This window comes from Myxine glutinosa, chromosome 9, assembly GCF_964187855.1.
Source record: "Myxine glutinosa chromosome 9, kmMyxGlut1.1, whole genome shotgun sequence".
NCBI classification, from domain to species: Eukaryota; Metazoa; Chordata; class Myxini; order Myxiniformes; family Myxinidae; genus Myxine; species Myxine glutinosa.
In genome coordinates this window covers 123,174,396-123,200,319 of record NC_136269.1, presented here as the reverse complement: position 1 = coordinate 123,200,319, position 25,924 = coordinate 123,174,396, and the positions used below count along the sequence as shown (strand labels likewise).

Here is a 25,924-nt window from a genome sequence, read left to right as displayed (position 1 = left end):
GCATACTGCATGTGTACAACACAATATATGCACAACGATACAGCCATACACCTGGACGTTTTGTTATGGACTCTACACGTGTCCTTACATTTCTTGGTCATATTTCAGAACAATACTTGTTTGGAGAGATACATGGTTTACATGGAAGGTTGCAGATCTTTTGCGGGTCTTGTCGATCACAGTCTTCCAAAAGAGTGAGCACTTTTCATGGATAAACACCAAAACCAAAATCAAAACACCAAAAAACACCAAAACCAAACAAACACCAAAACACCAAAACCAAAACAAAACACCAAAAAACACCAAAACCAAAACACCAAAAAAAAAACAAAATCAAAACACCAAAACCAACACCAAAAAACACCAAAACCAAAACACCAAAAAACACCAAAATCAAAACCAAAAAAAACCCAAAACCAAAACACCAAAACCAAAACACCAAAACCAAAACATCAAAAAAACACTAAAACCAAAACACCAAAAAACACCAAAACCAAAACACCTAAAAAAAAACCAAAACACCAAAAAACACCAAAACCAAAACACCAAAACACCAAAACCAAAACACCAAAACCAAAACCAAAAAAACACCAAGACATCAAAACCAAAACCAAAGCACCAAAAATAAAAACACCAAAAACCAAACACCATGGTAAACACCAAAAACACCAAAAAAGTTTTTAAACCAAACACCAAAAACCAAAACACCAAAACAGCAAAAAAAAATATTTTTAATTAGAAAATAAAATACATTTTGTTTCAATCCTCTTATGGAATGTCACAACGATTTATGAAAGAACATTCGTTCGGATGAACACCAGTTGCACGGAATGTTATCCGCATCCCTCCATAGTCATCACACTTTTCAATGGAGATGAGCCACCAACACTCCTTACGGACTTCCCAGGCTCTCCTGCAGGTGGAGATTCCAAAATATCATTCGGTACCTTTCTCGCTCACTCTGAGCTCGCGTGGGTGGCCAAGGTTTGCCCCCAATTGGTAATCGAATCCGGGCAGTTAGCGAGGCAGAATATTGATCACGAACAGATGTAAAGGCCTTGCCAAGCGTTCACCATGCTCTCGGAGGTGCAGGATGAGATTTGAAAGAAGTTTTGTGATTAAAAAGAGTGTATTTGAATTTATTTTGGACGCACGACAGCGCATGTCGCAACATTCTCATGAAAGGAGCAGCAAGTTGGCAGCAACATGTCCTGGGGGTTCAAAATCGTGCCACAGATTGTTCAATCAAACGGTCATAATATACGTGATGTATATTTTGTGGCATTTGCACTGTAATATATTGATACAGAATCTCTTTATCAATGAATGGCCATGTTAGCTAATCTTATATCATATAAATCCATAGAGTTGCATTAGTACAAGATGCAAAAGCTGAACACTGTTCTCTTTTTGGATCATTTGTTCATACTTACTCCAGCATAACACAGCAGTCTGAGTGTGTTTTATTTTTAACATACTAATAATATACATCATTAACCTCATGTTTTCAGTGTATTGCAGGACAAAGGCCTCACTCAACTCCCATTAGGGGTACAGGCATACTGGCCATCCTTGCCAAGTGCATGTTGGTGAGAAAGTTTGGTTATGAATTTGAATTTGCTCAGGATACCTGTGATAAACTACCGACCCTTTGCAAAGACACCATGGGGTCTTCAAGGACCATCAACGGCCAGTGCTAACCGATGGGTCTTCCAGCAAAATATCCACCCGATTGACAGCGCTGATGCATCTATCGCCTTGCATATGTAACTAGGTATTTTAACGATTGTTTACTACAGTTTACCCAAAGTTCACATTTGCAAGATCAATGGACAAAACACAATATCGCATCAACAAAAATGCAACAAGTGTATTTAATGCATTTCGTGCCTCATATCCCACACCTGAAAGCTCACCCTCAGATGAACATGATAAATGCTCATTCAGAGGGGCATCCTAGATCCTCGTTTGGATGAACATCCCAAAGCCTCATTCAGCGAACGGGGCCCCTTTGCAGGAATGAACATGATAAAGCCTCATTGAGATGAACATGCTGAAGCTCTATTCGGGGGAACTCTCTAAAGTCTCGAGCAGCACGAACAAAGCATAATCCACAACCTTTGTCAAGCATGGACATGTTGTGGAAAATCACCGACAACAACTACACTTGCAACAATGATCAAAATGCTTTACCGATTTATTGATCATTTCGCATTGCGAACCATGCAATTAAATAATAGTAAATAATTACAAACTGGCACAAACACACAAACAAGTTGCAAAGCAAGCTTCATTATAAACCGTGTAATTGTAATGATCAGTTAATGCACTATCATGTCATGCAATCAATATGTCAATGCACTATCAATATGTCAATGTCAATGCACATGTCAATGCACTATCAATAAATACACTATTTAAAATGACCGCTATATTATACATATAGCGGTATAAACCGCTATACTACATATAGCGGTTTTTTCGACAGGAAAAAAAAGAAAAAAAAAAGTATGTAGATATATATATATATATATATATATATATATATATACTGTATATACTGTATATGTATATATATACACATATATACTGTATATACTGTATATATATATATATATACACATATATACTGTATATACTGTATGTATATATATATACATATATATATATATATATATATATATATATATATATATATATATATATATGGCATACATATATACATATATATATATATATATATATATATACATATAATTAAATAATTACTTAAATATATATATATCTACATACATTTTTTTTTTTTTTTTTTTTTGTATACAGAATCGAGGCTTGTGAAAGAGTTAACATTTATCACACAAACAAATCAAACAGACAAGCAAACAAAGTATATAAAAAGGGGAGCGGTAGACAAGATGGGGAGAGAAGGGGAAGCACATAAACACAACATTTGAGAGCAGGGACATCGGGTATGTGTGGCAGGGAGAGGGCTTGGGGGGAGGCGGCATGGGAAGGGGGGGGGGGGGGGGTGGGAGAAGTATAAACACAAGGACACCAAGGACTTCCAGGAAGAAGTTGGTATTTCAAAAAAGTGGATTTGGGGTGAAATTAGCAGGGGTAGAAAAGATAGGTTTTGGATGGGGGAAGATAAGAGATGGTGGTGAACAGCTGTTTTAAAGACCTGGAGGGAGGAGTGGGATTGAAGAGAGTGAGGGAGTTTGTTCCAGAGGCGGGAGAAAAGAGGAATGAAGGAGTGAAGGTGAGCAGAGAGTCTTGATTTTGGCAGTTTAACCATAAGAGGGTTGGGAGTGGCAGATCCTGTGGGAGGCAGGCAGATCTTGTGCGACCTGTCGGAATATTGAAATTATATTGAATATTGAAATATTGAACATATTAGTAAATAATTACTTTAATATGTATATATGTATATATATATATATATATATATATATATATATATATATATATATATATATATATATATATATACAGGGTGAGCCAGAAATATGTTTATTTTTAACACTCGTGTAAAGGTAATAAAAAGTTGTATTTCAAAACAAATTTTAACAAGAAAGTGAAGTTAATAACATGCCATTTATTTGTGGAAAAGAACATCGAGGAGATGCGCAGCATTTCGTCTGACACATTCCTCCAATCTTGGATGCCAATTATTCATGACGTTCTACAACATGGCCACGTCAATATCATTGATTTCGCTTCTGATGTTTTCCTTAAGTTCATGAAGGGTTTGTGGATGGTTAACATACACTTTGTCCTTTAGATATGACCACAATAAATAATCACATGCAGTCAAATCAGGTGACCTCGCTGGCCATGGAATATCGCCGTTTCTGGAAATGACATGCTTTGGAAAGAGCGCCCTTACAGTAGTCATGGACAGTCTGGTGATGTGGGAGGTTGCACCATCTTGCTGAAACCACTTATTGGGCTCACTTCTGCAAATCTGTTTAATTATCTGGAGGAGAAGTTAGAAACCATGTCGGTATGTCGAGCTGCAGTAACAGTGACGGCATTTCTGTTATCGTTCTCAAAGAAGTAAGGCCCTATGATGCCAAACGGCGAAAGTGCACACCACACTGTGACTTTGGGACTGTGTAACGGTTTCGTGTGCATCTCTCTTGGGTTTTCGGCTGCCCAAAAACGATTATTTTGCTTGTTGACATAGCCATACAGATGAAAATGTGCTTCATCAGATATGAACAAATTGTTAGCAATGTTTTGGTTTTCATTTCTGTCCATAAATAAAAGCATTCCCTCACAAATATTATTGCAGGCAATCTCATCATCTTGGCTTAATTCCTGGACAGTTTGAATTTTATCGGGATAAAAGTTTAAATCCTTATGCAATATGCGGCATAGTGACGTGTGAGAAATTCTTAAGGCTGATGCATGCTTTCGGCTGGAGCGATGCGAACTTCTTAAAACTGACTCCCTTACACACTCAATGTTTTGTGTCGTTCTTACTGATTTTTGTGCTCCCGGCGGTTTCTCTTTTGAAGTTGAACCGGTCCTCTCAAACTTCTGAACCCATAACTTGATAGTACGAACAGACTGCACATTTCCATGACATTGAACATTGAAATGCAGTTTGAATTGACGTTGTGCAGTAGTTGCACTATCATTATTCTTGTAAAAAGCTTTGATAGCGAAAGTGCGTTTTTCACCCGACCAGTTCCACATGGTCACTCAAGTGTTTTGCCTGCAAAAAAAAACGAAATCAGTAAAAAAAAAAAAAAATGCATGTTATGTACTTCAATATCATGAATTAATTTCTTTTGAAATACAATTTTTTATTTCCTTCACACGAATTTCAAAAATGACCATATTTCTGGCTCACCCTGTATATATATATATATATTATAGATATGTACACAGACATGACAGAAGTAAATAGACACCATGATTTTTAAAGAAATTTATTTATTGAACATTTGATCCATTTTAATACATACACTAGTATTTTGTAGATTTGCCATTTGCAGATTTCAATGCTTTTACTCTTTCAGGCATAGAACTATCAAGCTCTGAACTTTTCTCTTGTGGGATTTCTGCGCAGGCTTCATGCAAAAGGGTTAGCAATTCTGCCCGTGATGTTGGTTTCCTGGACTTTTTCCGCACAGCTATATTCAATATGGCTCAGAGGTGTTCAATGGGATTCACGTCAGGAGACTGACTTGGCCACGGAAGTCGCTTGATCCCATTTCTGTCCTTCCATTCTTTGGTCTTTTTTGCATTGCAGCATAGAGCTCCATGTTCCATGAATAGAGTGTTGTTTTTGACCATCTGACCAGTGAAGAAGACAGTGAAGACAGGGATGACCAGTCCATCCTCAAGGATAGAAATCGGTTATGACCAACTTCACTGCAAATGTCTGCTGCTCTTCTTCTGCTCCAATCGGTTCTTCTGATCATATACTTGTTGAAGTGGATATCTCTCTGGCCATTCTCAGAAAGCCTCCTCAGCGTCGACGAGTCTGGGATTTCACTCAGGCCGACTGGCATCGTCTTCAAGCAGCCTTCAGTCATCTGGACTGGTCTCCCATCTCTACTGCCTCTGACATAAATTCTTCCTGGGAATTCTTCCAAAGTAAACTGCTCTGTCTCATGCACAGAATTATCCCATCTCGTCTTCAGTTGTCATAACCCTTCCTCCCGTCCATGGTACACTGAATATTGTGGTGAGGCAGATGCCCTGAAACAACTTGCCTTTGCCTCTTGGAAGGCTAATCCAACTGAAGGCAATCTCAGTTCATTTCACAAAGCTCGCAACAAGTGTGTCTACCCTCAGGAGAGCTAGGAAGCATTACCACTCTACTCTCAAGACCGAACTCTCAAACATGTCTCCTTCCTCCAAATTCTGGTGGCATCTGGTCAAATCTGTTTCTGCTGTTTGTTCCCCCTCCATCCCCTCCCTTACCTCAAATGGCTACACAGTTGACACCGCACGTGACAAAGCCGAATGCCTCAACTCTGTGTTTGCCTCAAAATCTTGTGTCCCAAACCCATCTCTCACTGTACCCACCTTACTCAGTCGAACCCAGCTGATCCTGGACTCTGTTTCCTTCTCTCCTGACAAAGTGGAGAAGTTTCTGTCAAACCTCGACTCTGATTCTGCAACTGGACCAGACGGCATCAGCCCACTGGTCCTAAAATCCTTCTCTGCCACTCTATCAAACACTATCTCTATTTTCTTCACCCTCTCTTTTGCTCTAGGTCATCTGCCATCAGCTTGGAAATCAGCCAACATTACCGCTTTACACAAAAAAGGTGCAAAAACAGATCCTTGCAACTACAGACCAATCAGTCTGCTCCCAATTATCAGCAAAGTCATGGAATCAATCATCGCTTCTGATATGAAATCCTTCCTCTTCTCCAATGGCTTGATCTCGGATCATCAATTTGGTTTCAGGCCAGGTCACTCTACTCTGGACATGCTGCTTCTGCTGTCTCAACAATGGATGGAGGTCCTCAATGTCAAACAGGAAATCAGAGCTGTCTCCCTTGACATATCACGTGCCTTCGATACGGTTTGGCACCCCACTCTGTTCAACAAACTCTCCTCCTATGGTATCCATGGAAATCTCCACGCATGGCTTGCGGACCTCCTCTCTGGTCGTAGTCAACGTGTGGCCCTGAATGGATTTGTCTCATTTCCCCTTCCTGTTCAGGCTGGAGTTCCCCAAGGTAGTGTTCGGGGCCCTATGCTTTTTCTGGTCTTCATCAATGATCTCTCCGACTCTGGAAAATCCTCTCTATCTCGTTGCTGATGACTCCACTCTCTGCCGCTCCATTCCTCATCCCTCAGATCGGCAGTCTGCTGCCTCCTCATTCTCTGCAGACCTGGACAAAATCACAGAGTGGTCAAACAAGTGGATCATGTCTTTCAATCCTGACAAATCTCACACTCTTACTATGTCTCTCTGAAAAGACTGACTGGACAACCCTCCGATCTACTTTTTCAACAATCCTCTCCAAGAAGTTATGTCACATGCGAAAGCTTTTGGTTCTCACTATCTGCCATGATATTTCCTGGGAAAACCACATTTCCAAGCTGGCCTCCAAAGCCAGTCACCGACTGGGCATCCTCCATCGTGCGAAGTCCTTCCTTGGCACACCTGAGTTCCTCACCACATACAAGGCTTTCAACTGCAGCTCAATGGAATACTGCTCTCCCCTCTGGGCTGGTGCTCCTGTCTCACACCGAGCTCGGCTTCACGCTGTTGAAACCAAAGCTTTCAGAATCAGTGGAATCTCCCGCAATGAAGCTGATTGTGAGGGCCTTTCACTCACTCACCGCAGGCTGGTAGGTGGTCTTTCTGTCTTCTACCGACTCTTATCCAGCCTAGCTCCCCCAGCTGTATCTGTGCTCTGTCCCCCAAATATTCCTACAGGTCACACAAGATCTGCCAGCAACCCGCTTCTGGTGAAATTGCCAAAATCAAGACTCTCTGCTCACCTTCACTCCTTCATTTCTCTTTACTCCCGCCTCTGGAACAAACTCCCCCACTCTCTTCAAACCCACTCCTCCCTCCAGGTCTTTAAAACAGCTGTTCACCACCATCTCTTATCTTCGCCCATCCAAAACCAAGATGTTTTCTACCCCCGTTAATTCACCCCAGATCCCTTTTTTGAAATACTAACTTCTTTGTCCATGTGTTTTATACCTCTCCCACCTCTCCCACCCCACGCCACTTCCCATGCCTCCTCCCCCCAAGCCCTCTCCCTCCCACAGATCTCCCAATGTCCCTGTTCTCCACTGTTGTACTTGTGTGCTTCCCTCTCTCTTCCCATCTTGTCTCACCGCTCCCTTTATTATATGTTTTTTGTGTCCGTTTTTTTTTGTGTTTAAAGATAGCTCTTACACGAGCCTCGATTTTGTATACCAAAAAAAAATCATATCGTAGAGTTGATGTTGCTAACACACTCCACAAACCCTGACCGACGAGCACTCCAGATTGCTCCCCACACCATCACTGAAAAACCACCATGTTTGACAGTTGGCTGCAATCGGTTCAAAGAAAACTCTTGACTGGGAAGTCTCTAGACCCATACGTGTCCACTGTCAGAAAATTGAGTAAATTGGGACTTATCTGAAACAAATGACAGTTTTCCAAAACTCCAAGGGTCTGTTGGCCATCTCGCCAGCCCACTTCTTTCTTCTTTGAATGTTGGCTGGTCTAAGAAGAGGTTTTCTCCTACCTGCTTTCCTACAGTAGCCCAGTTGATGAAGGTACCACACGGCAGTTCTTGAGCTAACTTGAACATCCTCTGCAACACTGTTGCCTCACAACGGGGAGTTTTCTCAATGGACCGTTTAACAGCTCGAAGACACCTTTCTGAGGGCCCAGGTCGACCAGAACGGCAAGATGTGGATTCCTTGCCTTCGCGGGTGAATTGCACAATCACCCGATAGACCGTAGAAAGCGGACGCCCAGATTCTGAGCTATCTGATGCTGGCTGACTCCACCTTCCAATTGGCCAATAATTCATCAACTTAGAAAATCAGAAAGTTTGTGTGCTCCCTTGGTTCGAGGCATAAGTAATTGTCGTACAAGACCCAGGAACTTGTTTCTGCAAAGAAATAGTCGAATATTAGTACAAATCACTGAGTAAAACTGCGTTATACAGATGAAATGAATAAATTTAAGGTGTCCATTTACTTCTGTCATGTCTCTGTGTCTATATATATATATATATATATATATATATATATATATATATATATATATATATATATATATATATATATATATCTATCTATCTATATATATATATATATATATATATATATATATATATATATGTATATACTATACTGTATATATATATATATGTATATATATATATATATATATATATATATATATATATATATATATATATATATAAATATATGTACATACATGAATATATATATATACAAACATGAATATACAATATATATATATATATATATATATATATATATATATACACATACATACACACATACATACATACATACATACATACATACACACATATATACATACATACATACATACATATATATATATATATATACATCTACAGTCACGTGAAAAAGTAAGTACACCCCATGTAAGGTTTTGACTTTTTCAACATATTTCAACATACAGCTATTTGATCTTCATTTCAACAATATTGATAGATAAAGGTGATATAACATAACAAATATCATGAAACATTTACATTTTGTAGTCCATTGTATAATTTAAATAAACATAAATGCAAATTTCGCATGTGGAAAAAGTAAGTACACCCCTACATTTATCACTACTTCAAATACCTAAAATTAGAATCAAGTGCACCAGCTCAGGTGCAAATGATTAGAACATCGTCAGAGAATATCTTGGAGGAACCTGTCTTATTTAAACCTCAGACATTTAGTTTGGTTGCTCTTTGTTGTTGAAGTGTGCGGCATCACCAATCACCATGCCTAGATCAAAAGAGCTCTCTGAGGCCTTCAGAAAGAATGTTATAGATGCCTACGATTCTGGGAATGGATTTAAAAAGATCTCCAAACAATTTGAAATCAATTATTCGACCGTCCGGAAGATCATCTACAAGTGGAGAAGATTCCAAACAACTGCCAACTTGTTCAGGCCAGGCCGCCCCAGCAAGTTCAGCCCGAGAGCAGACCGCAAAATGCTGAATGAAGTCTCTAAGAACCCCAGAATGTCATCATGGGACCTACAGGTAGCTCTTGCCACTGTTGATGTCAAAGTGCACGAGTCTACCATTAGAAAGAGGCTGCACAAATTTGATCGACATGGGAGGTGTGCCAGGAGGAAACCTTTGCTGTCCAGAAAGCAAGACTAAAGTTTGTCAATGAACACCTCGGCAAAGACCAGCACTTCTGGAGCAATGTGCTCTGGACAGATGAGTCAAAGGTAGAGCTATTTGGCCACAGTACCAGAAGACATGTTTGGCAAAAACCAAAGACAGCATTTGACCACAAGAACCTGATACCAATTGTAAAGCATGGTGGTGGAAATATTATGGTTTGGGGCAGCTTTGCTGCATCAGGGCCTGGGCAGCTCACCATCATAGAATCCATTATGAATTCTTCATTGTACCAGAGGGTGCTTGAGGACAATGTGAAGCCATCTGTCGGCAAGTTGAAGTTCAACCGAAGGTGGACCTTGCAACATGACAATGACCCTAAACATACCAGTAAATCCACCTGGGAATGGCTGAAAAGAAAGAAATGGAGAGTTCTGGAATGGCCAAGTCAAAGCCCGGATCTATATGGAGAGTTCTGGAATGGCCAAGTCAAAGCCCGGATCTATATCCCATCGAGATGTTGTGGGGGAATTTGAAACGAGCTGTGCATGCAAGAAACCCCTCAAACATCGCACAGCTGAAAGACTTCTGCATGGAGGAGTGGGAAAAAATTTCTCCCAGTCGATGTCAGAGACTGGTAGACAGTTATAAGAAACGCCTACTTGAGGTTGTTTCTGCCAAAGGGGGCAATACTACCTATAAGAGCCAAGGGTGTACTTACTTTTTCCACTTGCGAAATTTGCATTCATGTTTATTTAAATTATACAATGGACTACAAAATGTAAATGTTTCATGATATTTGTTGTATTATATCACTTTTATCTATCAATATTGTTGAAATGAAGATCAAATAGCTGTATGTTGAAATATGTTGAAAAAGTCAAAACTTTACATGGGGTGTACTTACTTTTTCACGTGACTGTGTAAGTCCTGAATCACTTAAAAATTAAATAATTGTCATATCCGAATCCATATCCAGATCTTTACCAAAATCGAATATATTTGTCCTTGTCACACACCCAACCGGTCCACCAAGTTTCGTCCAAATCCGTCCACAACTTTTTGAGATATCCTGCTATGTATCATTTTTGGCCCCATCTCCCAATGGTGAAGAATCACTTTTAAAATTCTTGTACCCGGATCCAAATCCGGATCTTCACCAAAATCTAATCATTTCGTCATTATCACATACGCTACATCGCTGCCAAATTTCGTCCGAATCCGTCCACAACTTTTTGAGATATTTTGTTCACAAACGGACAGACAAACGGACAAACAGACAGACAGGGTTGAAAACATAACCTCCATACACTTTTGGTGATGCCCAAAAGTAATGGATCCATGACAGCATCTGAAATTACATCTTTGTAAGTCGTGCTGCGGGATAGCTCTTTTGGAGCTCGCAGAGAATACGTACGTTGTGTCATGACGTCATTAATTGTAGGTTGGAGAACGATATTAATTTATATATATATGTACAATTTAAAATCCCCACAAAGATATATGTTGGCCCATAATGTGTGCAACAATTTTAATATCTAAATAGTTCAGTTTAATCAAGCAGAAATTAAATAGAACAATAAACTTATTAATCTATAACTTTCGGAAACTTGTCATTGTTTTTTTAATTCTCACATTAATTTGAGAGAAATACTAAAGCTGATCATTAAATGTCCAATGCTTATGATTCAAAGACCTTTGGTTGACCTTCATGTGCTTCTGCTGATCGTACGTACAACGACGATATGCTTACAATGGTGACAATTTGAAGGAATTCAAAAACCATGTTTGTTTGCATATACAGACATAATTTTGAACGGATGCATTAAGTAACAAAATAGAAAACCACCAGGAATATGCTTGGCAGGAAATGTTGACACAAATTAAAACACAAGTTATGGCATCGCATAGCTGATGGTGTCCACGTCGACATTACAGAGAACACATTTTCCGGATGATTCCTACAGGAGAAAAATAATTAAAAATCATGATGAACAGTCGATGTGAAAATTAAATTTTCTCAGCAAATCGCTTCATACATTAAACACCCGAGCTCACTCTAATACATCATATACACAGCAGCTGTTGTTTAAGTTAATAATATATTGGTTTCATTTGTTTCATCATTCCACGCTAACCTGACATTTTACTTCGTCTGTGCTCCGAATCAACACGCTGCTGTACGAGGGGGATATTTCAAAAAAAAATACAATGCCTTCCGAAGGTATCCCATAACTACTTCTGTTTTATTACGTGTGTGTGTGTGTGTGTGTGTGTGTGTGTGTGTATATATATACACACACACACAAACATATATATTATGAAGTAAGAAATAGGTTGATGTGATATTGTATATATATATATATATATGTGTGTGTGTGTGTGTGTGTATATATATACATATATTTTATATATACACACACAAACATATATTATGAAGTAAGAAATAGGTTGATGTGATATTGTATATATATATATATGTGTGTGTGTGTGTGTGTGTATGTATATATTGTAGGTTGTAGGTTGCCCAGGTCGACTCCATATGATGAGTGGATACCAGAGATAACGTCACCGCGTGGCAGGCCGTGTGTATCGCTCCCAGCAAGGTGCAGCAGCAGCTGTATGGGACACCTTGCTGGCGGTTCTCCACTGATGATATGAAGGTCGCATAGTGACTGGTATGTATGTATGTATGTATATATATATATATATATATATATATATATATATATATATATAATTATATATATATATATATATATATATATATATATATATATATATATATATATATATATATGTGTGTGTGTGTGTGTGTGTGTGTATGTATATATATATATATATATATATATATATATATATATGTGTGTGTGTGTGTGTGTGTGTGTGTGTGTGTATGTATATATATATATATATATATATATATATATATATATATATATATATACATATACATACATATATATATATATATATATATATATATATATATATATATATATATATATATATATATATACATATATATACATATATATATATATATGCATTTTTATATACAATATATATATTTATATACACACATATATATGGCTATGGATGCATACATATGCATGTAAATTATCAGAAGGCCATGGTTAGAATGCGATTCGATAAACCAAAAGGATAATTATTAAGGTTGGAAAGGTAAAATAGTAAATGTACTTTTTTTTAAAACAGTTGTAAAAGTGAAAAACAATCCAGATTCGTTAACGCTGTCGTCACTGACATTGAAACCATCCGATTAATGATGTTCGTAATATTGGTATAATTTTTTTTCTTCTTGCCATTACATCATCTGTGTTCTTTTACATGCGCAGGGCTTTCATTGACCACACTCTGAGCGACTGTATGTATTTTGAACTAAGTGCGCACCGCAATGTAAAGCACGCACCCAATATTCTTAATCGCTTGCTGCACGAACGACAAGACTTCTGCAATGAATTTGACTCATTTTCGCACAATGCAAGTAATTTTCTGAACATAAAGTTCACTTTGTGTAGCTGTACAATTATGATGGCCTCCTGTAAATAAGGCACTGGGGGTTGTTTGACTAAACTATTGGCTACTCAATACAGAGTCCATTGTCATGCTTCTACTGTATGAACACCCTGTCGGTATTTTTGAACATTGATCTGAGGCTCATGGATGAGCTTATAGGTAAATCACATTCAGGACACAAATATTGGATGGCATCGGTGTTCCTTTGCATGAATTATAAGCAAATTAGGAAAACACTGAACTGCGCATAAGGTATATACGGGATTTGAACCTGGGTTCCCCACATCATGAACCAGAAGTTCAGATGGGACCACGAACAGGCCAACCCAGAAAGTCTCACTTGTCCTGCAGAGGTAGGGAGAGAGATAGACAGACAGATATTCTCACCAAGTGATGACGTAAACAGAGGCGCCACGGCTTTCAGTGTGTCCACGTTCGAATCCCTTTCCTCAATTTTCTGTCGTGAGAGGGTTGTTCGCTGCCCAAGGAGCACAATCCAGGGGTGGTCACGCCAGACGCAGACGCTGGACATTGCGTCAAATAACCCGAGGAAGTTGCTGTGTGCAGTTACGACGTTTCCAGGATGTTTACTCTGCTGTCGTTAAACAGGAAAGCAATTTACCATGATTCTTAAAAAAAAACCTCATCGTGCACGTCTGCAGCACGTTTTTACATCATTAATACATAGATCGCTTTTTACCAAGACATTCTTCAAGACTTTGCAACATCAAAATAAACCCTATTTTACCAGCACTTCAAAACGAGAAGACAGTATTTACAACATTTTATTTGCAAGTGTAAAAAAAATTATTTTTAAAGATTCAGGTTGAAAAAATTTGTAACCTCCAAAAACAATTTCCGGTCGTTAAAAAACCTTCAACCCAAACACGATCTTTAGACGATTGAAAACAGCAAGATCACACGATAAAGCGTGACAAAATATATTACATTGTGAGATCACCATGTACACGCAAAATTTTACAGTGTATGTCTGTGCTGTGATCGAGCCGATGGAAACGTTAAAATAAATAAAATTTGATTTTCAATACCAACATGTGTACAATGCCCAGTTTTGTCTGGTGGGGGATCTTGTTTTATCAAAAAAGCACATTGCATCCGTCTTACATTTTATGTTTATATATATACATATATGTGTACATATATATATATATGTATATATATATACATATACATATATACATATACATATATACATATACATATACATATATACATATACATATATACATATACATATATACATATACATATATACATATACATATACATATATACATATACATATATACATATACATATATACATATACATATACATATATACATATACATATATACACATACATATATACATATACATATATACATATACATATATATATATATACATATACATATACACATATACATATACACATATACATATATACATATATATATCTACATATACATATACATATATACATATACATATATACATATACATATACATATATACATATACACATATACATATATATATCTACATATACATATATACATATACACATATACATATATACATATACATATATATCTACATATACATATCTACATATATACATATACATATATACATATACATATATATCTACATATACATATACATATACATTTGTACATATATACATATATATATACATATACATATATACATATACACATATATATATACATATACATATATACATATACATATATATCTACACATACATATACATTTGTACATGTACATATATACATATATACACATACATATATACATATATATACATATACATATATATCTACACATACATGTATATATATATATATATATCACGGGTGGCAGGGTGACTAGAGGAATGCACATTCGCCTATAAGCTGTCCAGCCTGGGTTTGAGTCTCGGCTCAGATGTAAACTGTCGTTGCCAGTGTTTCACAGACGGTTATTCATCAATGTGTGCCATCCCTCGAATGGATGATAACTGGGCATCACATCTGCCAGCATTAGTTGGAGGCCATTAAAGATCCTATAGTGTCCTTAGAGAAGAGTAGTCGAGCTATCGCCAGCATCATGGGCAACATTCCTGCCATAACTCCTTCTGGAAAGGCAACGGCAACCAACCCAGTATAATCTATGCCCAAAAATTGCTTTGGCAGCACCGACGCTCTTTAGCAGATTATGGTACATCAGAATCCAAAGTATATATTATCACTGGTTTGCTCACGCTTGCAACGGAAATGACATTTTAAAGTGTAATTTGATTCATTTAACATCAAAAGCTCATTGTATGTTCGACTTGTTCGCAAACCCGGGTCCTTTTTTGGCGTTAATGTTATAGGCCACACCGACCATCAATTGCCTATGAAGCAGCAGCATGTCGTGATGAAGGTCCGACTGTCCGGCATCGTGATTTGATGTGGCCCTGTCGTGCTCACAGCTGACTGTTCGTGCTCACAGCTGACTGTTGGCATACTTACTGCATTCGTACGGATACGATCCAGGCCGGTACACGGGCGGGCGGAATGCTAGTTGGCATCCACCGTGTCCGTTCATCTGCGGGGTACTAAGTGTGTTTAGACTTCCAAGCCGCGGTGAGTCAAATAGGTCGCGCCCAGTAAAAGTCGTCTGTCCGCTGTTGTACACCCCCGTGTCCACCGAGCTCTGTCCCGTGTACCACGTGGGAAAGCGGCAGAGAGCTCCATCCTGTTGGATAGAGAGTCCATGGGACTGCAGCATCCCTGCTTGTTGTTGCTGTTGCTGCTGCTGTTGTAGATGCTGATGATGGTGCTGATGTTGGTTGCGGGTAGCCATTGTGATGCCGCTCACACGGGGCGTGTTTGCGGTCGATCCGTGCAGCATGGTCGATCCGTGCTGTCCGGCAGGTTCCTCCAATCTCTCGAGCCTCTCTCCCGCGTACAAACCCAAGGCTTGCACGCCACAGGAAAATCTCGACAAATCCGACTCCACAACTGGACTACAAGCCCCATAGAGGGGAGGCTGCTGGTAACCTTGTGTCGCCAGAAACATTCCGGCTCGCCCCGGTCCTTGGCTTGTGAGAAGTGGCTCCGTGCGTGGGGAGGCTCGCAGACCGGTCAACGCAGCGTCGACAGGGAAGATGCCAGAGCCGAGTGACATCCCGTCTGGAAGACTGCCCTCGAGTGAGGCAGAATGGCTGGACGCGACACTGTGCGGACTTCCTGGTTCATGTAAACTGCTGTCCGGGCTCTCCAGTTTCGGGACCACAAGCATGGCGGGTGAGCCAGCCACGAGAGGAGAGTGTGCCGGATCAGGCATTCCTGCATCCCCCGCATTTTCGGGATCAGCATCTGGAACAGCCATTGCCATCGGCTCGAGCTTACATGGATGGGTGTCCCGTCTCTCCTGGGCCTGACGCTCTCTTTCCTCTTTTTCCCGCAGCGCGTCCTTCTTCTTGAAGCGCCGACGTCTGCGCAGGAAGCTGCCGTTCTCGAACATGTTGTAGGAGTCTGGGTCCAGGGTCCAGAAACTACCCTTCCCGGGCTTCTTGTCGTCCCGCGGAACCTTGACAAAGCACTCGTTAAGGCTCAGGTTGTGTCGGATTGAGTTCTGCCAGCCCTGTTTGTTCTCACGGTAAAACGGGAACCTCTCCATAATGAACTGGTAGATCCCGTTGAGAGTCACCTTCTTCTCGGGCGCGTTCTGGATGGCCATAGTGATGAGCGCGATGTAGCTGTACGGGGGCTTGACCAGCTCCTTTGGCGCTGCGTGGTGTTGTGCGTACGTGCCGTACGGACGCGAGATCCCTGGGGCGTACGCGTCCTGCCCGCCGTACATGCCCACCGGCGATGCCGCGATGCCCCCGTACGTACCGGTTTGGCGGTAAAAACCCTGCTCGCCCAGGTACGGTGCCATGACGCCCAGGGAACTCTGGCCCGTCCCGGGGTATCGCGTCTGCATGGCCGGGTCAGCAGCCCCGAGAGGCGTCTCCGGCGCTCGGGCGCTTAGTAGGCACCACTGAACGAGCCGTCATGTTGCGCGGATTAACCGTGCGCACGCCGGAGCGCCTCTCCCGCTCCTCCCCCCGATCCCCCGCGGCCCAATGGTCTCTGCCGCTCCTCCGGCTCTCCCGGCCTCCCAGCTTGGTCGCAGTCAGCCGGGGCGTGACCCGCCCGTTCCGATTGACGAACTAGCGATTTATCACCCACGCCTTCGCCTAATTGCGCTCACTACTCACGACCTCGCCCCAAAACCATCCGCAAAGAAAAGGTTTGTCGTCTCTGCATTACAGACTTGGCCGGGTCAAAGAAAAACGTCAAGATTTCACGCACATGTTAAGTTTCATCAGCAGGACAATCCCAATTGCGAGAAAAGAAAAGTTTATTGTGCAATGCTCAAAAATAAATAATTTAATGTCACTAAATAACAACACAAATTTTACGAATTCCGTGGTAAGACGAAAAGACAACACTAATTACGTTTCAGAGATCATTCTGATGGATGCGGCACCGTTAAGACGGTAAACCTGGGTCTGGTGGACTTTTTTTCAACTCTAGGAAATCCCTGCTTTTACCAAAGAGTTTGATCACTTTTTATGAACGACTGAATCCGATTGCACACTCCGCATAACTTCTGAGTGTTCCCATTTGTCGCTTGTCGCTGTCGCTTCCCACCATAGGTGCAGTATATGTTGTTGGAGGTGATATTCTTTTTACAGGGTGCACTTTATTGTTGATCAATTAACATAAATAGAAATCCAACATGATCGGTGTAGAGGTTGCGCACTCACCTTTATGCATAGGTTTGGCTTCAATTGTCTCCCCGATTTATCAACTGGAATAGTCAACTTTGTGAAGGCTATAATGTCGGTCTGCATTTGCAGGCAATTCAAGTGATTTGTCAAAATGATAGTTTCATAAACTGGAAGTTGTGAAGCGAAGTTAAATTTGTTTCGGGTGTTAGCCCTTCATCGGAGCAATAAACGCTCTCTTCCTCCGACAAAGGGCTAACGCCTGAAATGTCAGCCTTACTTTGCTTCCCACAGCAGTGAACACTATGGAACAGACGTCCAACAGCAACACTTGCTCTAAGGTGTCTTTTGTGAAGAGTATGTGAGTTAACGTCGGCACCCTGAACGAATGATAAATTCCTGCCTGGACTCGCTCTATAAAGTCCCACCACTGGGACTCTGACATCCTCTTACCCACTATGGCGCACCCGTATCCACTCTTACCCACTCTGCTCCATGGCAGAGCCTGAAGCATGGCTGGGCTAAGTAACAACAACAGCAATTTATTACCTCCGCCACGAAAAGTGGATGGAGGTTATGTTTTCAACGCTGTCTGTCTGTTTGTCTGTCTGTCCGTAACAAAATATCTCAAAAAGTTGTGGACGGATTCGGACGAAATTTGGCAGCGATGTAGCGTACGTGATAAGGACGAAATGATTAGATTTTGGTGAAGATCCGGATTTGGATCCGGGTACAAGAATTTTAAAAGTGATTCTTCACCATTGGGAGATGGGGCCAAAAACGATACATAGCAGGATATCTCAAAAAGTTGTGGACGGATTTGGACGAAACTTAGTGGCCCGGTTGGGTGTCTGATAAGGACGATTTGATTCAATTTTGGTGAAGATCCGGATCCGGCTAGTATAATTTTAAAAGTAATTCTTCACCATTGAGAGATGGCCAACCAGGCGGAGGTATGCTCTCTACTGAATGCCGTTCTAGTTAATGTATATATTGTGCATAAAATTATATACAAATGAAAAGCCTAAAGCATATGGCCTATACCATCGAAGTAGGAATACAAAACAAGAATGAATGCTCCATTAAATGGTTAAACTTGGTGTAAAAGGATGAAATAAGAAAATGTAAAAGTAAAATAGTTGGCGAAGAGAATCAGACAAAATACATCTCATGAATTTACTGATCAGTTATGCCTAGCGACCAGTTGTCTGATTGGATATAGCTCATTTATGTAGCAATTCACCTCTGAGTTACCTAGTCTGGGGTTGATTCCCAGTGGAACAGATCTGCAGACAGTCACCTGCAGATGCTTCGCTTGCAGAGCTTTCCATTATAATCTACGCTGTCGGTCACAGCAAATGTAAAGCTGCCTTTCCAATCTGCAAGCCTTAATTTGTGTATACTAGTGTAGGCCAATGTGTGCCTGTGTCTGTCTCCTACCAAACTCCAAATTCGTGCCTTAGCTATACCTGGAGAGGAAATGGGTCACGTCACATCGCACGGATGCGAGAGTAGGCCATTGTGCGCCAGCATCCTGACCAAATTCCAAATTCCTTCCTTAGCTATACCTGGAGAGGAAATGCATAACATCATATTGCAATGTCCATTGAAATGTCATAACGGCGACTGACTTTATGGCATTTCAATTATATTTACAGTCACTAGAAAGACACACTTACTCAACACCCCTTATATGTGTTTATCTATCTATAATTCCAGTAATCTCTGTATGTGTGTTTGTTTGTTTGTTTGTTTGTTTGTCTGTGACCGCTGTTTCTCGACAACCACGGGTCCGATATACTTTAAACTTGCCAGGTATATTGCTGGGGACCCGAGGATGTGCCTTTTCAAGGTTTCATATTAATCGGACAATTACTTACCGAGCTATGTCCAAAAAACGATTCAACCAATCAGAGAGCAGCGAGCTATCGCGTGTGCCGAACGTGGCGAACACACTCTGCCTCAGACGGCACATTTGAGAGCGTATTCATTTATTTCACGTTGGAAAACTATGTTGGCGTTAAACTATGTTTTAAAACTAATTAAAACTACTTTGCGATTCATCGTAACTGCGATTCGTAACTGCCGTTCGCTTTGGCTTTGCGAATGGACCAAACCATTTCATGTAAATAGAGGGGGGGGATTGTCACCGTACTCGCAAGCCGTTCGCTTTGGACCAAACCATTTCATGTAAATAGAGGGGGGGGATATAATTTTAGATATAGATATAGTACGGGCATGCCCTAGTTTATATAATAAACACTTCCCCCACATTATGCGAGGCATTCAAAATAATCTCAGAATGAGAAACTTGCAAGTCAAAGATTCAGCGCAATTATTAAAAATTTATATAAACAAGATGTTGGAGACTAAGTTGTGAACAACTGACTCCCACTTGCCATACAGAGTGTACTATAGAGTGAGTCTTCAATAAAGCACATAATACAATTGTAAAACAAACATGCACTTTTAGTGAGAGTAAAGTTCACTTTATTTATATAATGAAAATATAAAGGTCCTCACTTTTCTTGGACTGTTATTACATCTGCCACCGAAGTTGTGAGCACGATATCTCACAAGACACGATATGACATGGAAGGACAATATAGGGCCAAAAACTATATATAGCACAATATCCCAAAAACGTATGGATTGATTCGGCCGAAACCTGGGAGACAGTTTGGGTCGGTGACAAAGACGAATTGGTTCAATTTCAGTGAAGATCTGAATCCGGATACAATTTTTTACCCTCGCCTGAGAGGGTATTGCATTTGAGTCCGTTTGTCTGTCTGTTTGCCTGTTTGTATGTTTGTTTGTATGTTTGTATGTTTGTTTGTATGTTTGTTTGTCTGTTTGTTTGTATGTTTGTTTGTATGTTTGTTTGTCTGTCTGTTTGCCTGTTTGTTTGTCTGTTTGTTTGTATGTTTGTTTGTCTGTCTGTTTGCCTGTTTGTCTGTTTCTTTGTCTGTTTATTTGTCTGTTTGTTTGTCTGTTTTTTTGTCTGTTTGTTTGTCTGTTTGTTTGTCTGTTTGTTTGTATGTTTTTTTGTCTGTTTGTTTGTTTGTATGTTTGTTTGTCTGTCTGTTTGTCTGTTTGTTTGTCTGTTTGTATGTTGTTTGTATGTTTGTTTGTCTGTCTGTTTGCCTGTTTGTCTGTTTGTTTCTCTGTCTGTTTGTTTGTCTGTTTGTTTGTCTGTTTGTTTGTCTGTTTGTTTGTCCGTTTGTTTGTCTGTATGTATATTTGTTTGTATGTTTGTCTGTTTGTTTGTATGTTTGTTTGTATGTCTGTTTGTCTGTTTTTTTGTTTGTATGTCTGATTGTCTGTCTGTTTGTTTGTTTGTCTGTTTGTCTGTCTGTTTGCCTGTTTGTTTGTTTGTATGTTTGTTTGTTTGTATGTTTGTTTGTATGTTTGTTTGTCTGTCTGTTTGCCTGTTTGTTTGTCTGTTTGTTTGTATGTTTGTTTGTCTGTTTGTTTGTCTGTTTGTTTGTATGTTTGTTTGTCTGTTTGTTTGCCTGTTTGTTTGTCTGTTTGTTTGTATGTTTGTTTGTCTGTCTGTTTGCCTGTTTGTCTGTTTCTTTGTCTGTTTATTTGTCTGTTTGTTTGTCTGTTTTTTTGTCTGTTTGTTTGTCTGTTTGTTTGTCTGTTTGTTTGTATGTTTGTTTGTATGTTTGTTTGTCTGTCTGTTTGTCTGTTTGTTTGTCTGTTTGTATGTTGTTTGTTTGTTTGTTTCTCTGTTTGTTTGTCTGTTTGTTTGTCTGTTTGTTTGTCCGTTTGTTTGTCTGTTTGTTTGTATGTATATTTGTTTGTATGTTTGTCTGTTTGTTTGTATGTTTGTTTGTATGTTTGTTTGTATGTCTGTTTGTCTGTTTTTTTGTTTGTATGTCTGATTGTCTGTTTGTCTGTCTGTTTGTTTGTTTGTTTGTTTGTTTGTCTGTCTGTTTGTTTGTCTTTGTTTGTTTGTCTGTCTGTTTGTCTTTGTTTGTTTGTTTGTCCGCACAGAATAAATATGATTTTCTCTGCAACCGTTGGTTTGATTGACAGTAAATTTTCACCATAGGTGCAACTCCACCTGTAGAATTGACAAGGTATACAAAAAGCAATGATATTATTTGATAGCTCATTCAAATTATTCAAAGTACTTTAAAAAGGATAAATGCATTGTATTGGGATGTAATGTTTCAGCACCATGTGGCAACTCTTAAATAACCAAAAAATGACAAAGCAGAACTCCAGATTCGGCTTACAGAGCAATACAAAACAGTGTAAGCAAAGTAAAAGAAAGAAATAACATTTTAAGTGATTCAGTAGTCAGCAATTTTTTTTTTTAAACCAAGTATCTTGATCACTCCAGTTTGTGTGTGTGTTTGTTTGTGTGTGTGTGTTTGTTTGTGAGTGTTTGTATTTGTTTGTTTGTGTGTGTTTGTTTGTTTGTGTGTTTGTGTTTGTGTTTGTTTGTGTGTGTTTGTTTGTCTGTCCGCTCACTTATACTGGCCTACCGGTCACAATTTTAAACCGATCTTTACGAAACTTCACCAAATGGTAGAGTTCGTGGTCTGACAAAATCCTATATTTTGAGGTCACAAGGTCAACATAGGCCAAAGGTCAACCATTTTTTCCAAATTTCTAAAATCCTCAATTTTCATCCGATTGACTTGAAATTTGAATAGGATTTGCATATCAGCAAACTAAATTCAACCACCAACTATTTTTGAGATCAGCATAGGCCAAAAGGTCAACATCGGCCAAAGGTTAACAACTTAAGATGGAATTTCTAAAGTCCTCAATTTTCATCCGATTGACTTGAAATTTGAATAGGATTTGCATATCAGCAAACTAAATTCAACCACCAACTATTTTTGAGAACAGCATAGGCCAAAAGGTCAACATCGGCCAAAGGTTAACAACTTAAGATGGAATTTCTAAAGTCCTCAATTTTCATCCGATTGACTTGAAATTTGAAGAGGATTTTCATATCAGCTAACTGAATTCAACCACCAACTATTTTTGAGATCAAAAGGATGCTCTACTGAGTGCCATTCTACTTTGTTCTCTTTTACCAAGTGTCACTCTATAAGTGATTTTTCATATATATGTCTGGCTGCAGGTCTTGCTTTTTTATAGCCTCTCTTAAAATCCCTCCAACTAACTCTCACTATCTCTATCTCTATCTCTATCTCTATCTCTATCTCTATCTCTCTCTCTCTCTCTCTCTCTCTCTCTCTCTCTCTCTCTCTCTCTCTCTCTCTCTCTCTCTCTCTCTCCTGTCAGACTTTGAATCAGAGAGAGAGAAGACAGATAGGTAGAAAAGAGACAATATCAGATGCTTCTAACTCGAGTTATGGTCTGCAAAATGATTTTCAAAGGGCACGTGACCTTTGACCTGTTCAATCTAAAATTGAATCAGTTCATCTTTGTGATACAGTGCATAAGTGTGTCAACTGGGGTTGAAATCTCTTCAGCAATTCACAAGTTATTGCAGCAACACAGACCTTCAATTCAAGAGCACTTGACCTTCGGCCTTTGACCGTTTAAACCCAAAACTTAATTTGTTCATCTTTGTATTACTGTCCATAGTTGTGCCAAGTTTGGTCCAAATGCCTTCAGCAGGACACAAGTTATCGTGGTAAGTAAAATCTGCTACTTTCAGCTAAAGGTCACATGACATTTGACCCTTTGCACCCAAAATCTAATCAGTTCATCTTTGCTTCATAATACACCTTTGCACCAAGTTTGGTAAAATAAGTAACAAATATCTGATACTTTCAGCTAAAGGTCACAAGACCTTTGACCCCGAAGTCTTATGAGTTCATCAATGCATCATAGTAGGTAGATACCTGTACCAGGTTTGGTCAAAATCCCTTCAGCAGGTCACAAGTTATTGTGATAAGTAAAATCTGCTACTTTCAGCAAAAGGTCACATGACCTTTGACCCTTGGAACCAAAAATCTACTTAGTTCATCTGTGCATCATAATACACGTTTGTACTAAGTTTGGTACAAAAAATCCCTTCAGTGATTCATCAGTTTCCGTGGTAACAAAAATTGATCATGGACACACACGGACACACAGCTGGACGGACAACCCGAAAAGCCTTCGGCAGCAGAGGCATAAAATATAATTGAAGAATGCAACGAATACCGTATACTGTATATCGGTCACCGTATACTGTATATCGGTCATTGATACCACAACACGTGCTGCGTTCAAAATGGTATTGGACCCAGATACTCACAATAGTGCAAGAATTACCAACTTTTTAATATCTCTCAATGTACCATACTCTTCACAGAGCATTGATAAATTACATACGCACATTTTACCATGTTAAACAAAAGCTTAGCACTCACACCCCCTTAATCTCACAAATACGTGTCCTGAAAACCTGCTCTGCTGCTCTTGCACATCTCTCTGCCCTTTTCACCCCATCATTTGCCCTCGGTCATCTTCCATCTGCTTGGAAATGCAGCAACATCACTGCATTACATAAAAGGTGCAAAAACTGATCCCATTAACTACCGACCAATCAGCTTACTTCCAATCATCAGCAAGGTCATGGACTCCATCATCACAGTTGATATGAAATCCTTCTTTTTCTCCAACAACTTAATCTCAGATCATCAATTTGGTTTCAGAGCAGGTCACTCCACCTTGGACATGCTGTTCCTACTCACACAATGGATGGAGGCCCTCAACGTCAGACATGAGATCAGGATCCTCTATCCAGACATATCCGAGCTCTTGACCCAGTCTGTCATTCCGCCTTACTCTACACACACTCTGCCTATCGCATCCAAGGCCAACTCCACACATGGTTTACTGACTTCCTCTACTATTGTACCCAACGTGTGTCTCTCAAAGGAATCCTTTCATCTCCTCTCCCTGTCAAGGCTGGGGTGCATCAAGGACCAGTCCTATTCCCGATCTTCATCAATTATCTCTCTGACTCTGGAAAATCCCCTTTTTTTATTTGCTGATGACTCCAGCCACTGCCATAACATCCATCATCCTTCAGATAGATGGGCAGCAGCTTTTTCCCTCTCTTCAGACCTTGATAGAATCACAAGATGGGGTCAACGCTCGGAATATGCCTTTCAATCCTGAGAAATCTCACACTCTCACTATCTCTCCGAAAGGACCGTTTGGCAACCTCTATCCCCCACCCCTCTCCCCCCTCCATAAATCGACTTAACATTCCTTTTGAGGAAGTTCGGTCATTCAAACTCCTGGATCTCACTATCAGCCATGATATTTCTTGAGCAAACCACATTTCAAAGTTGGCATCCAAAGCCAGCCTGGGCATCCTCCGTCATACAAAGTCCTTCCTTGGCACAACTGAACTTCTATCCACCTACAAGGCCTTCATCCACAGTTTGATGGAGTACTGCTCTCCCCTTTGGGCTGGATCCCCTGCCTCACGTCTTGGTCAGCATGATGCCGTGGAAACGAAGGCCTTCAAGATTTTTGGAATCTCGCACGATGAAGCTGAATCTATGAGCATATCAATTCGCCATCGCAGGCAGGTCAGAGGTCTCTATGTCTTCTACCATCTCCTTTCTGGTCTTTCACCCTCTGCTCTTTCTGTGCTTTCCCCTCCGCCCCAACTCCCCCCACCCACCATCCCCCCAGGTTTCTGCAGGGCACACACAGACCACCATCAACCCCCTTCTGGTGAAACTACCTAAAATCCAGGATCACGGCTCACCTCTTTTTTCCCGCTTGTGGAAGCAACTTCCACATTCTCCTCAATTTCATATATTCCCTCCAGTTCTTCAAGACAGATGTGCACCAC

The 25,924-nt window shown here is 40.0% G+C and overlaps 1 protein-coding gene across 1 annotated transcript; it reads right to left on the bottom strand.

The window, feature by feature from the left end:
• Positions 1–15,128: 15,128 nt before the first annotated feature.
• LOC137418917 (forkhead box protein C2-like) lies at positions 15,129–17,428 on the bottom strand. Its single transcript, XM_068105066.2, has one exon. It carries the CDS (start codon positions 17,343–17,345, stop codon positions 15,861–15,863), a length of 1,485 nt encoding a protein of 494 aa, XP_067961167.2. The 5' UTR covers positions 17,346–17,428; the 3' UTR covers positions 15,129–15,860.
• Between the last annotated feature and the right edge of the window lie 8,496 nt (positions 17,429–25,924).

Bases quoted from the DNA above. Each gene is read 5' to 3' on its own strand.
- LOC137418917 (XM_068105066.2), bottom strand. From the start codon at position 17,345: ATGCAGACGCGATACCCCGGGACGGGCCAGAGTTCCCTGGGCGTCATG.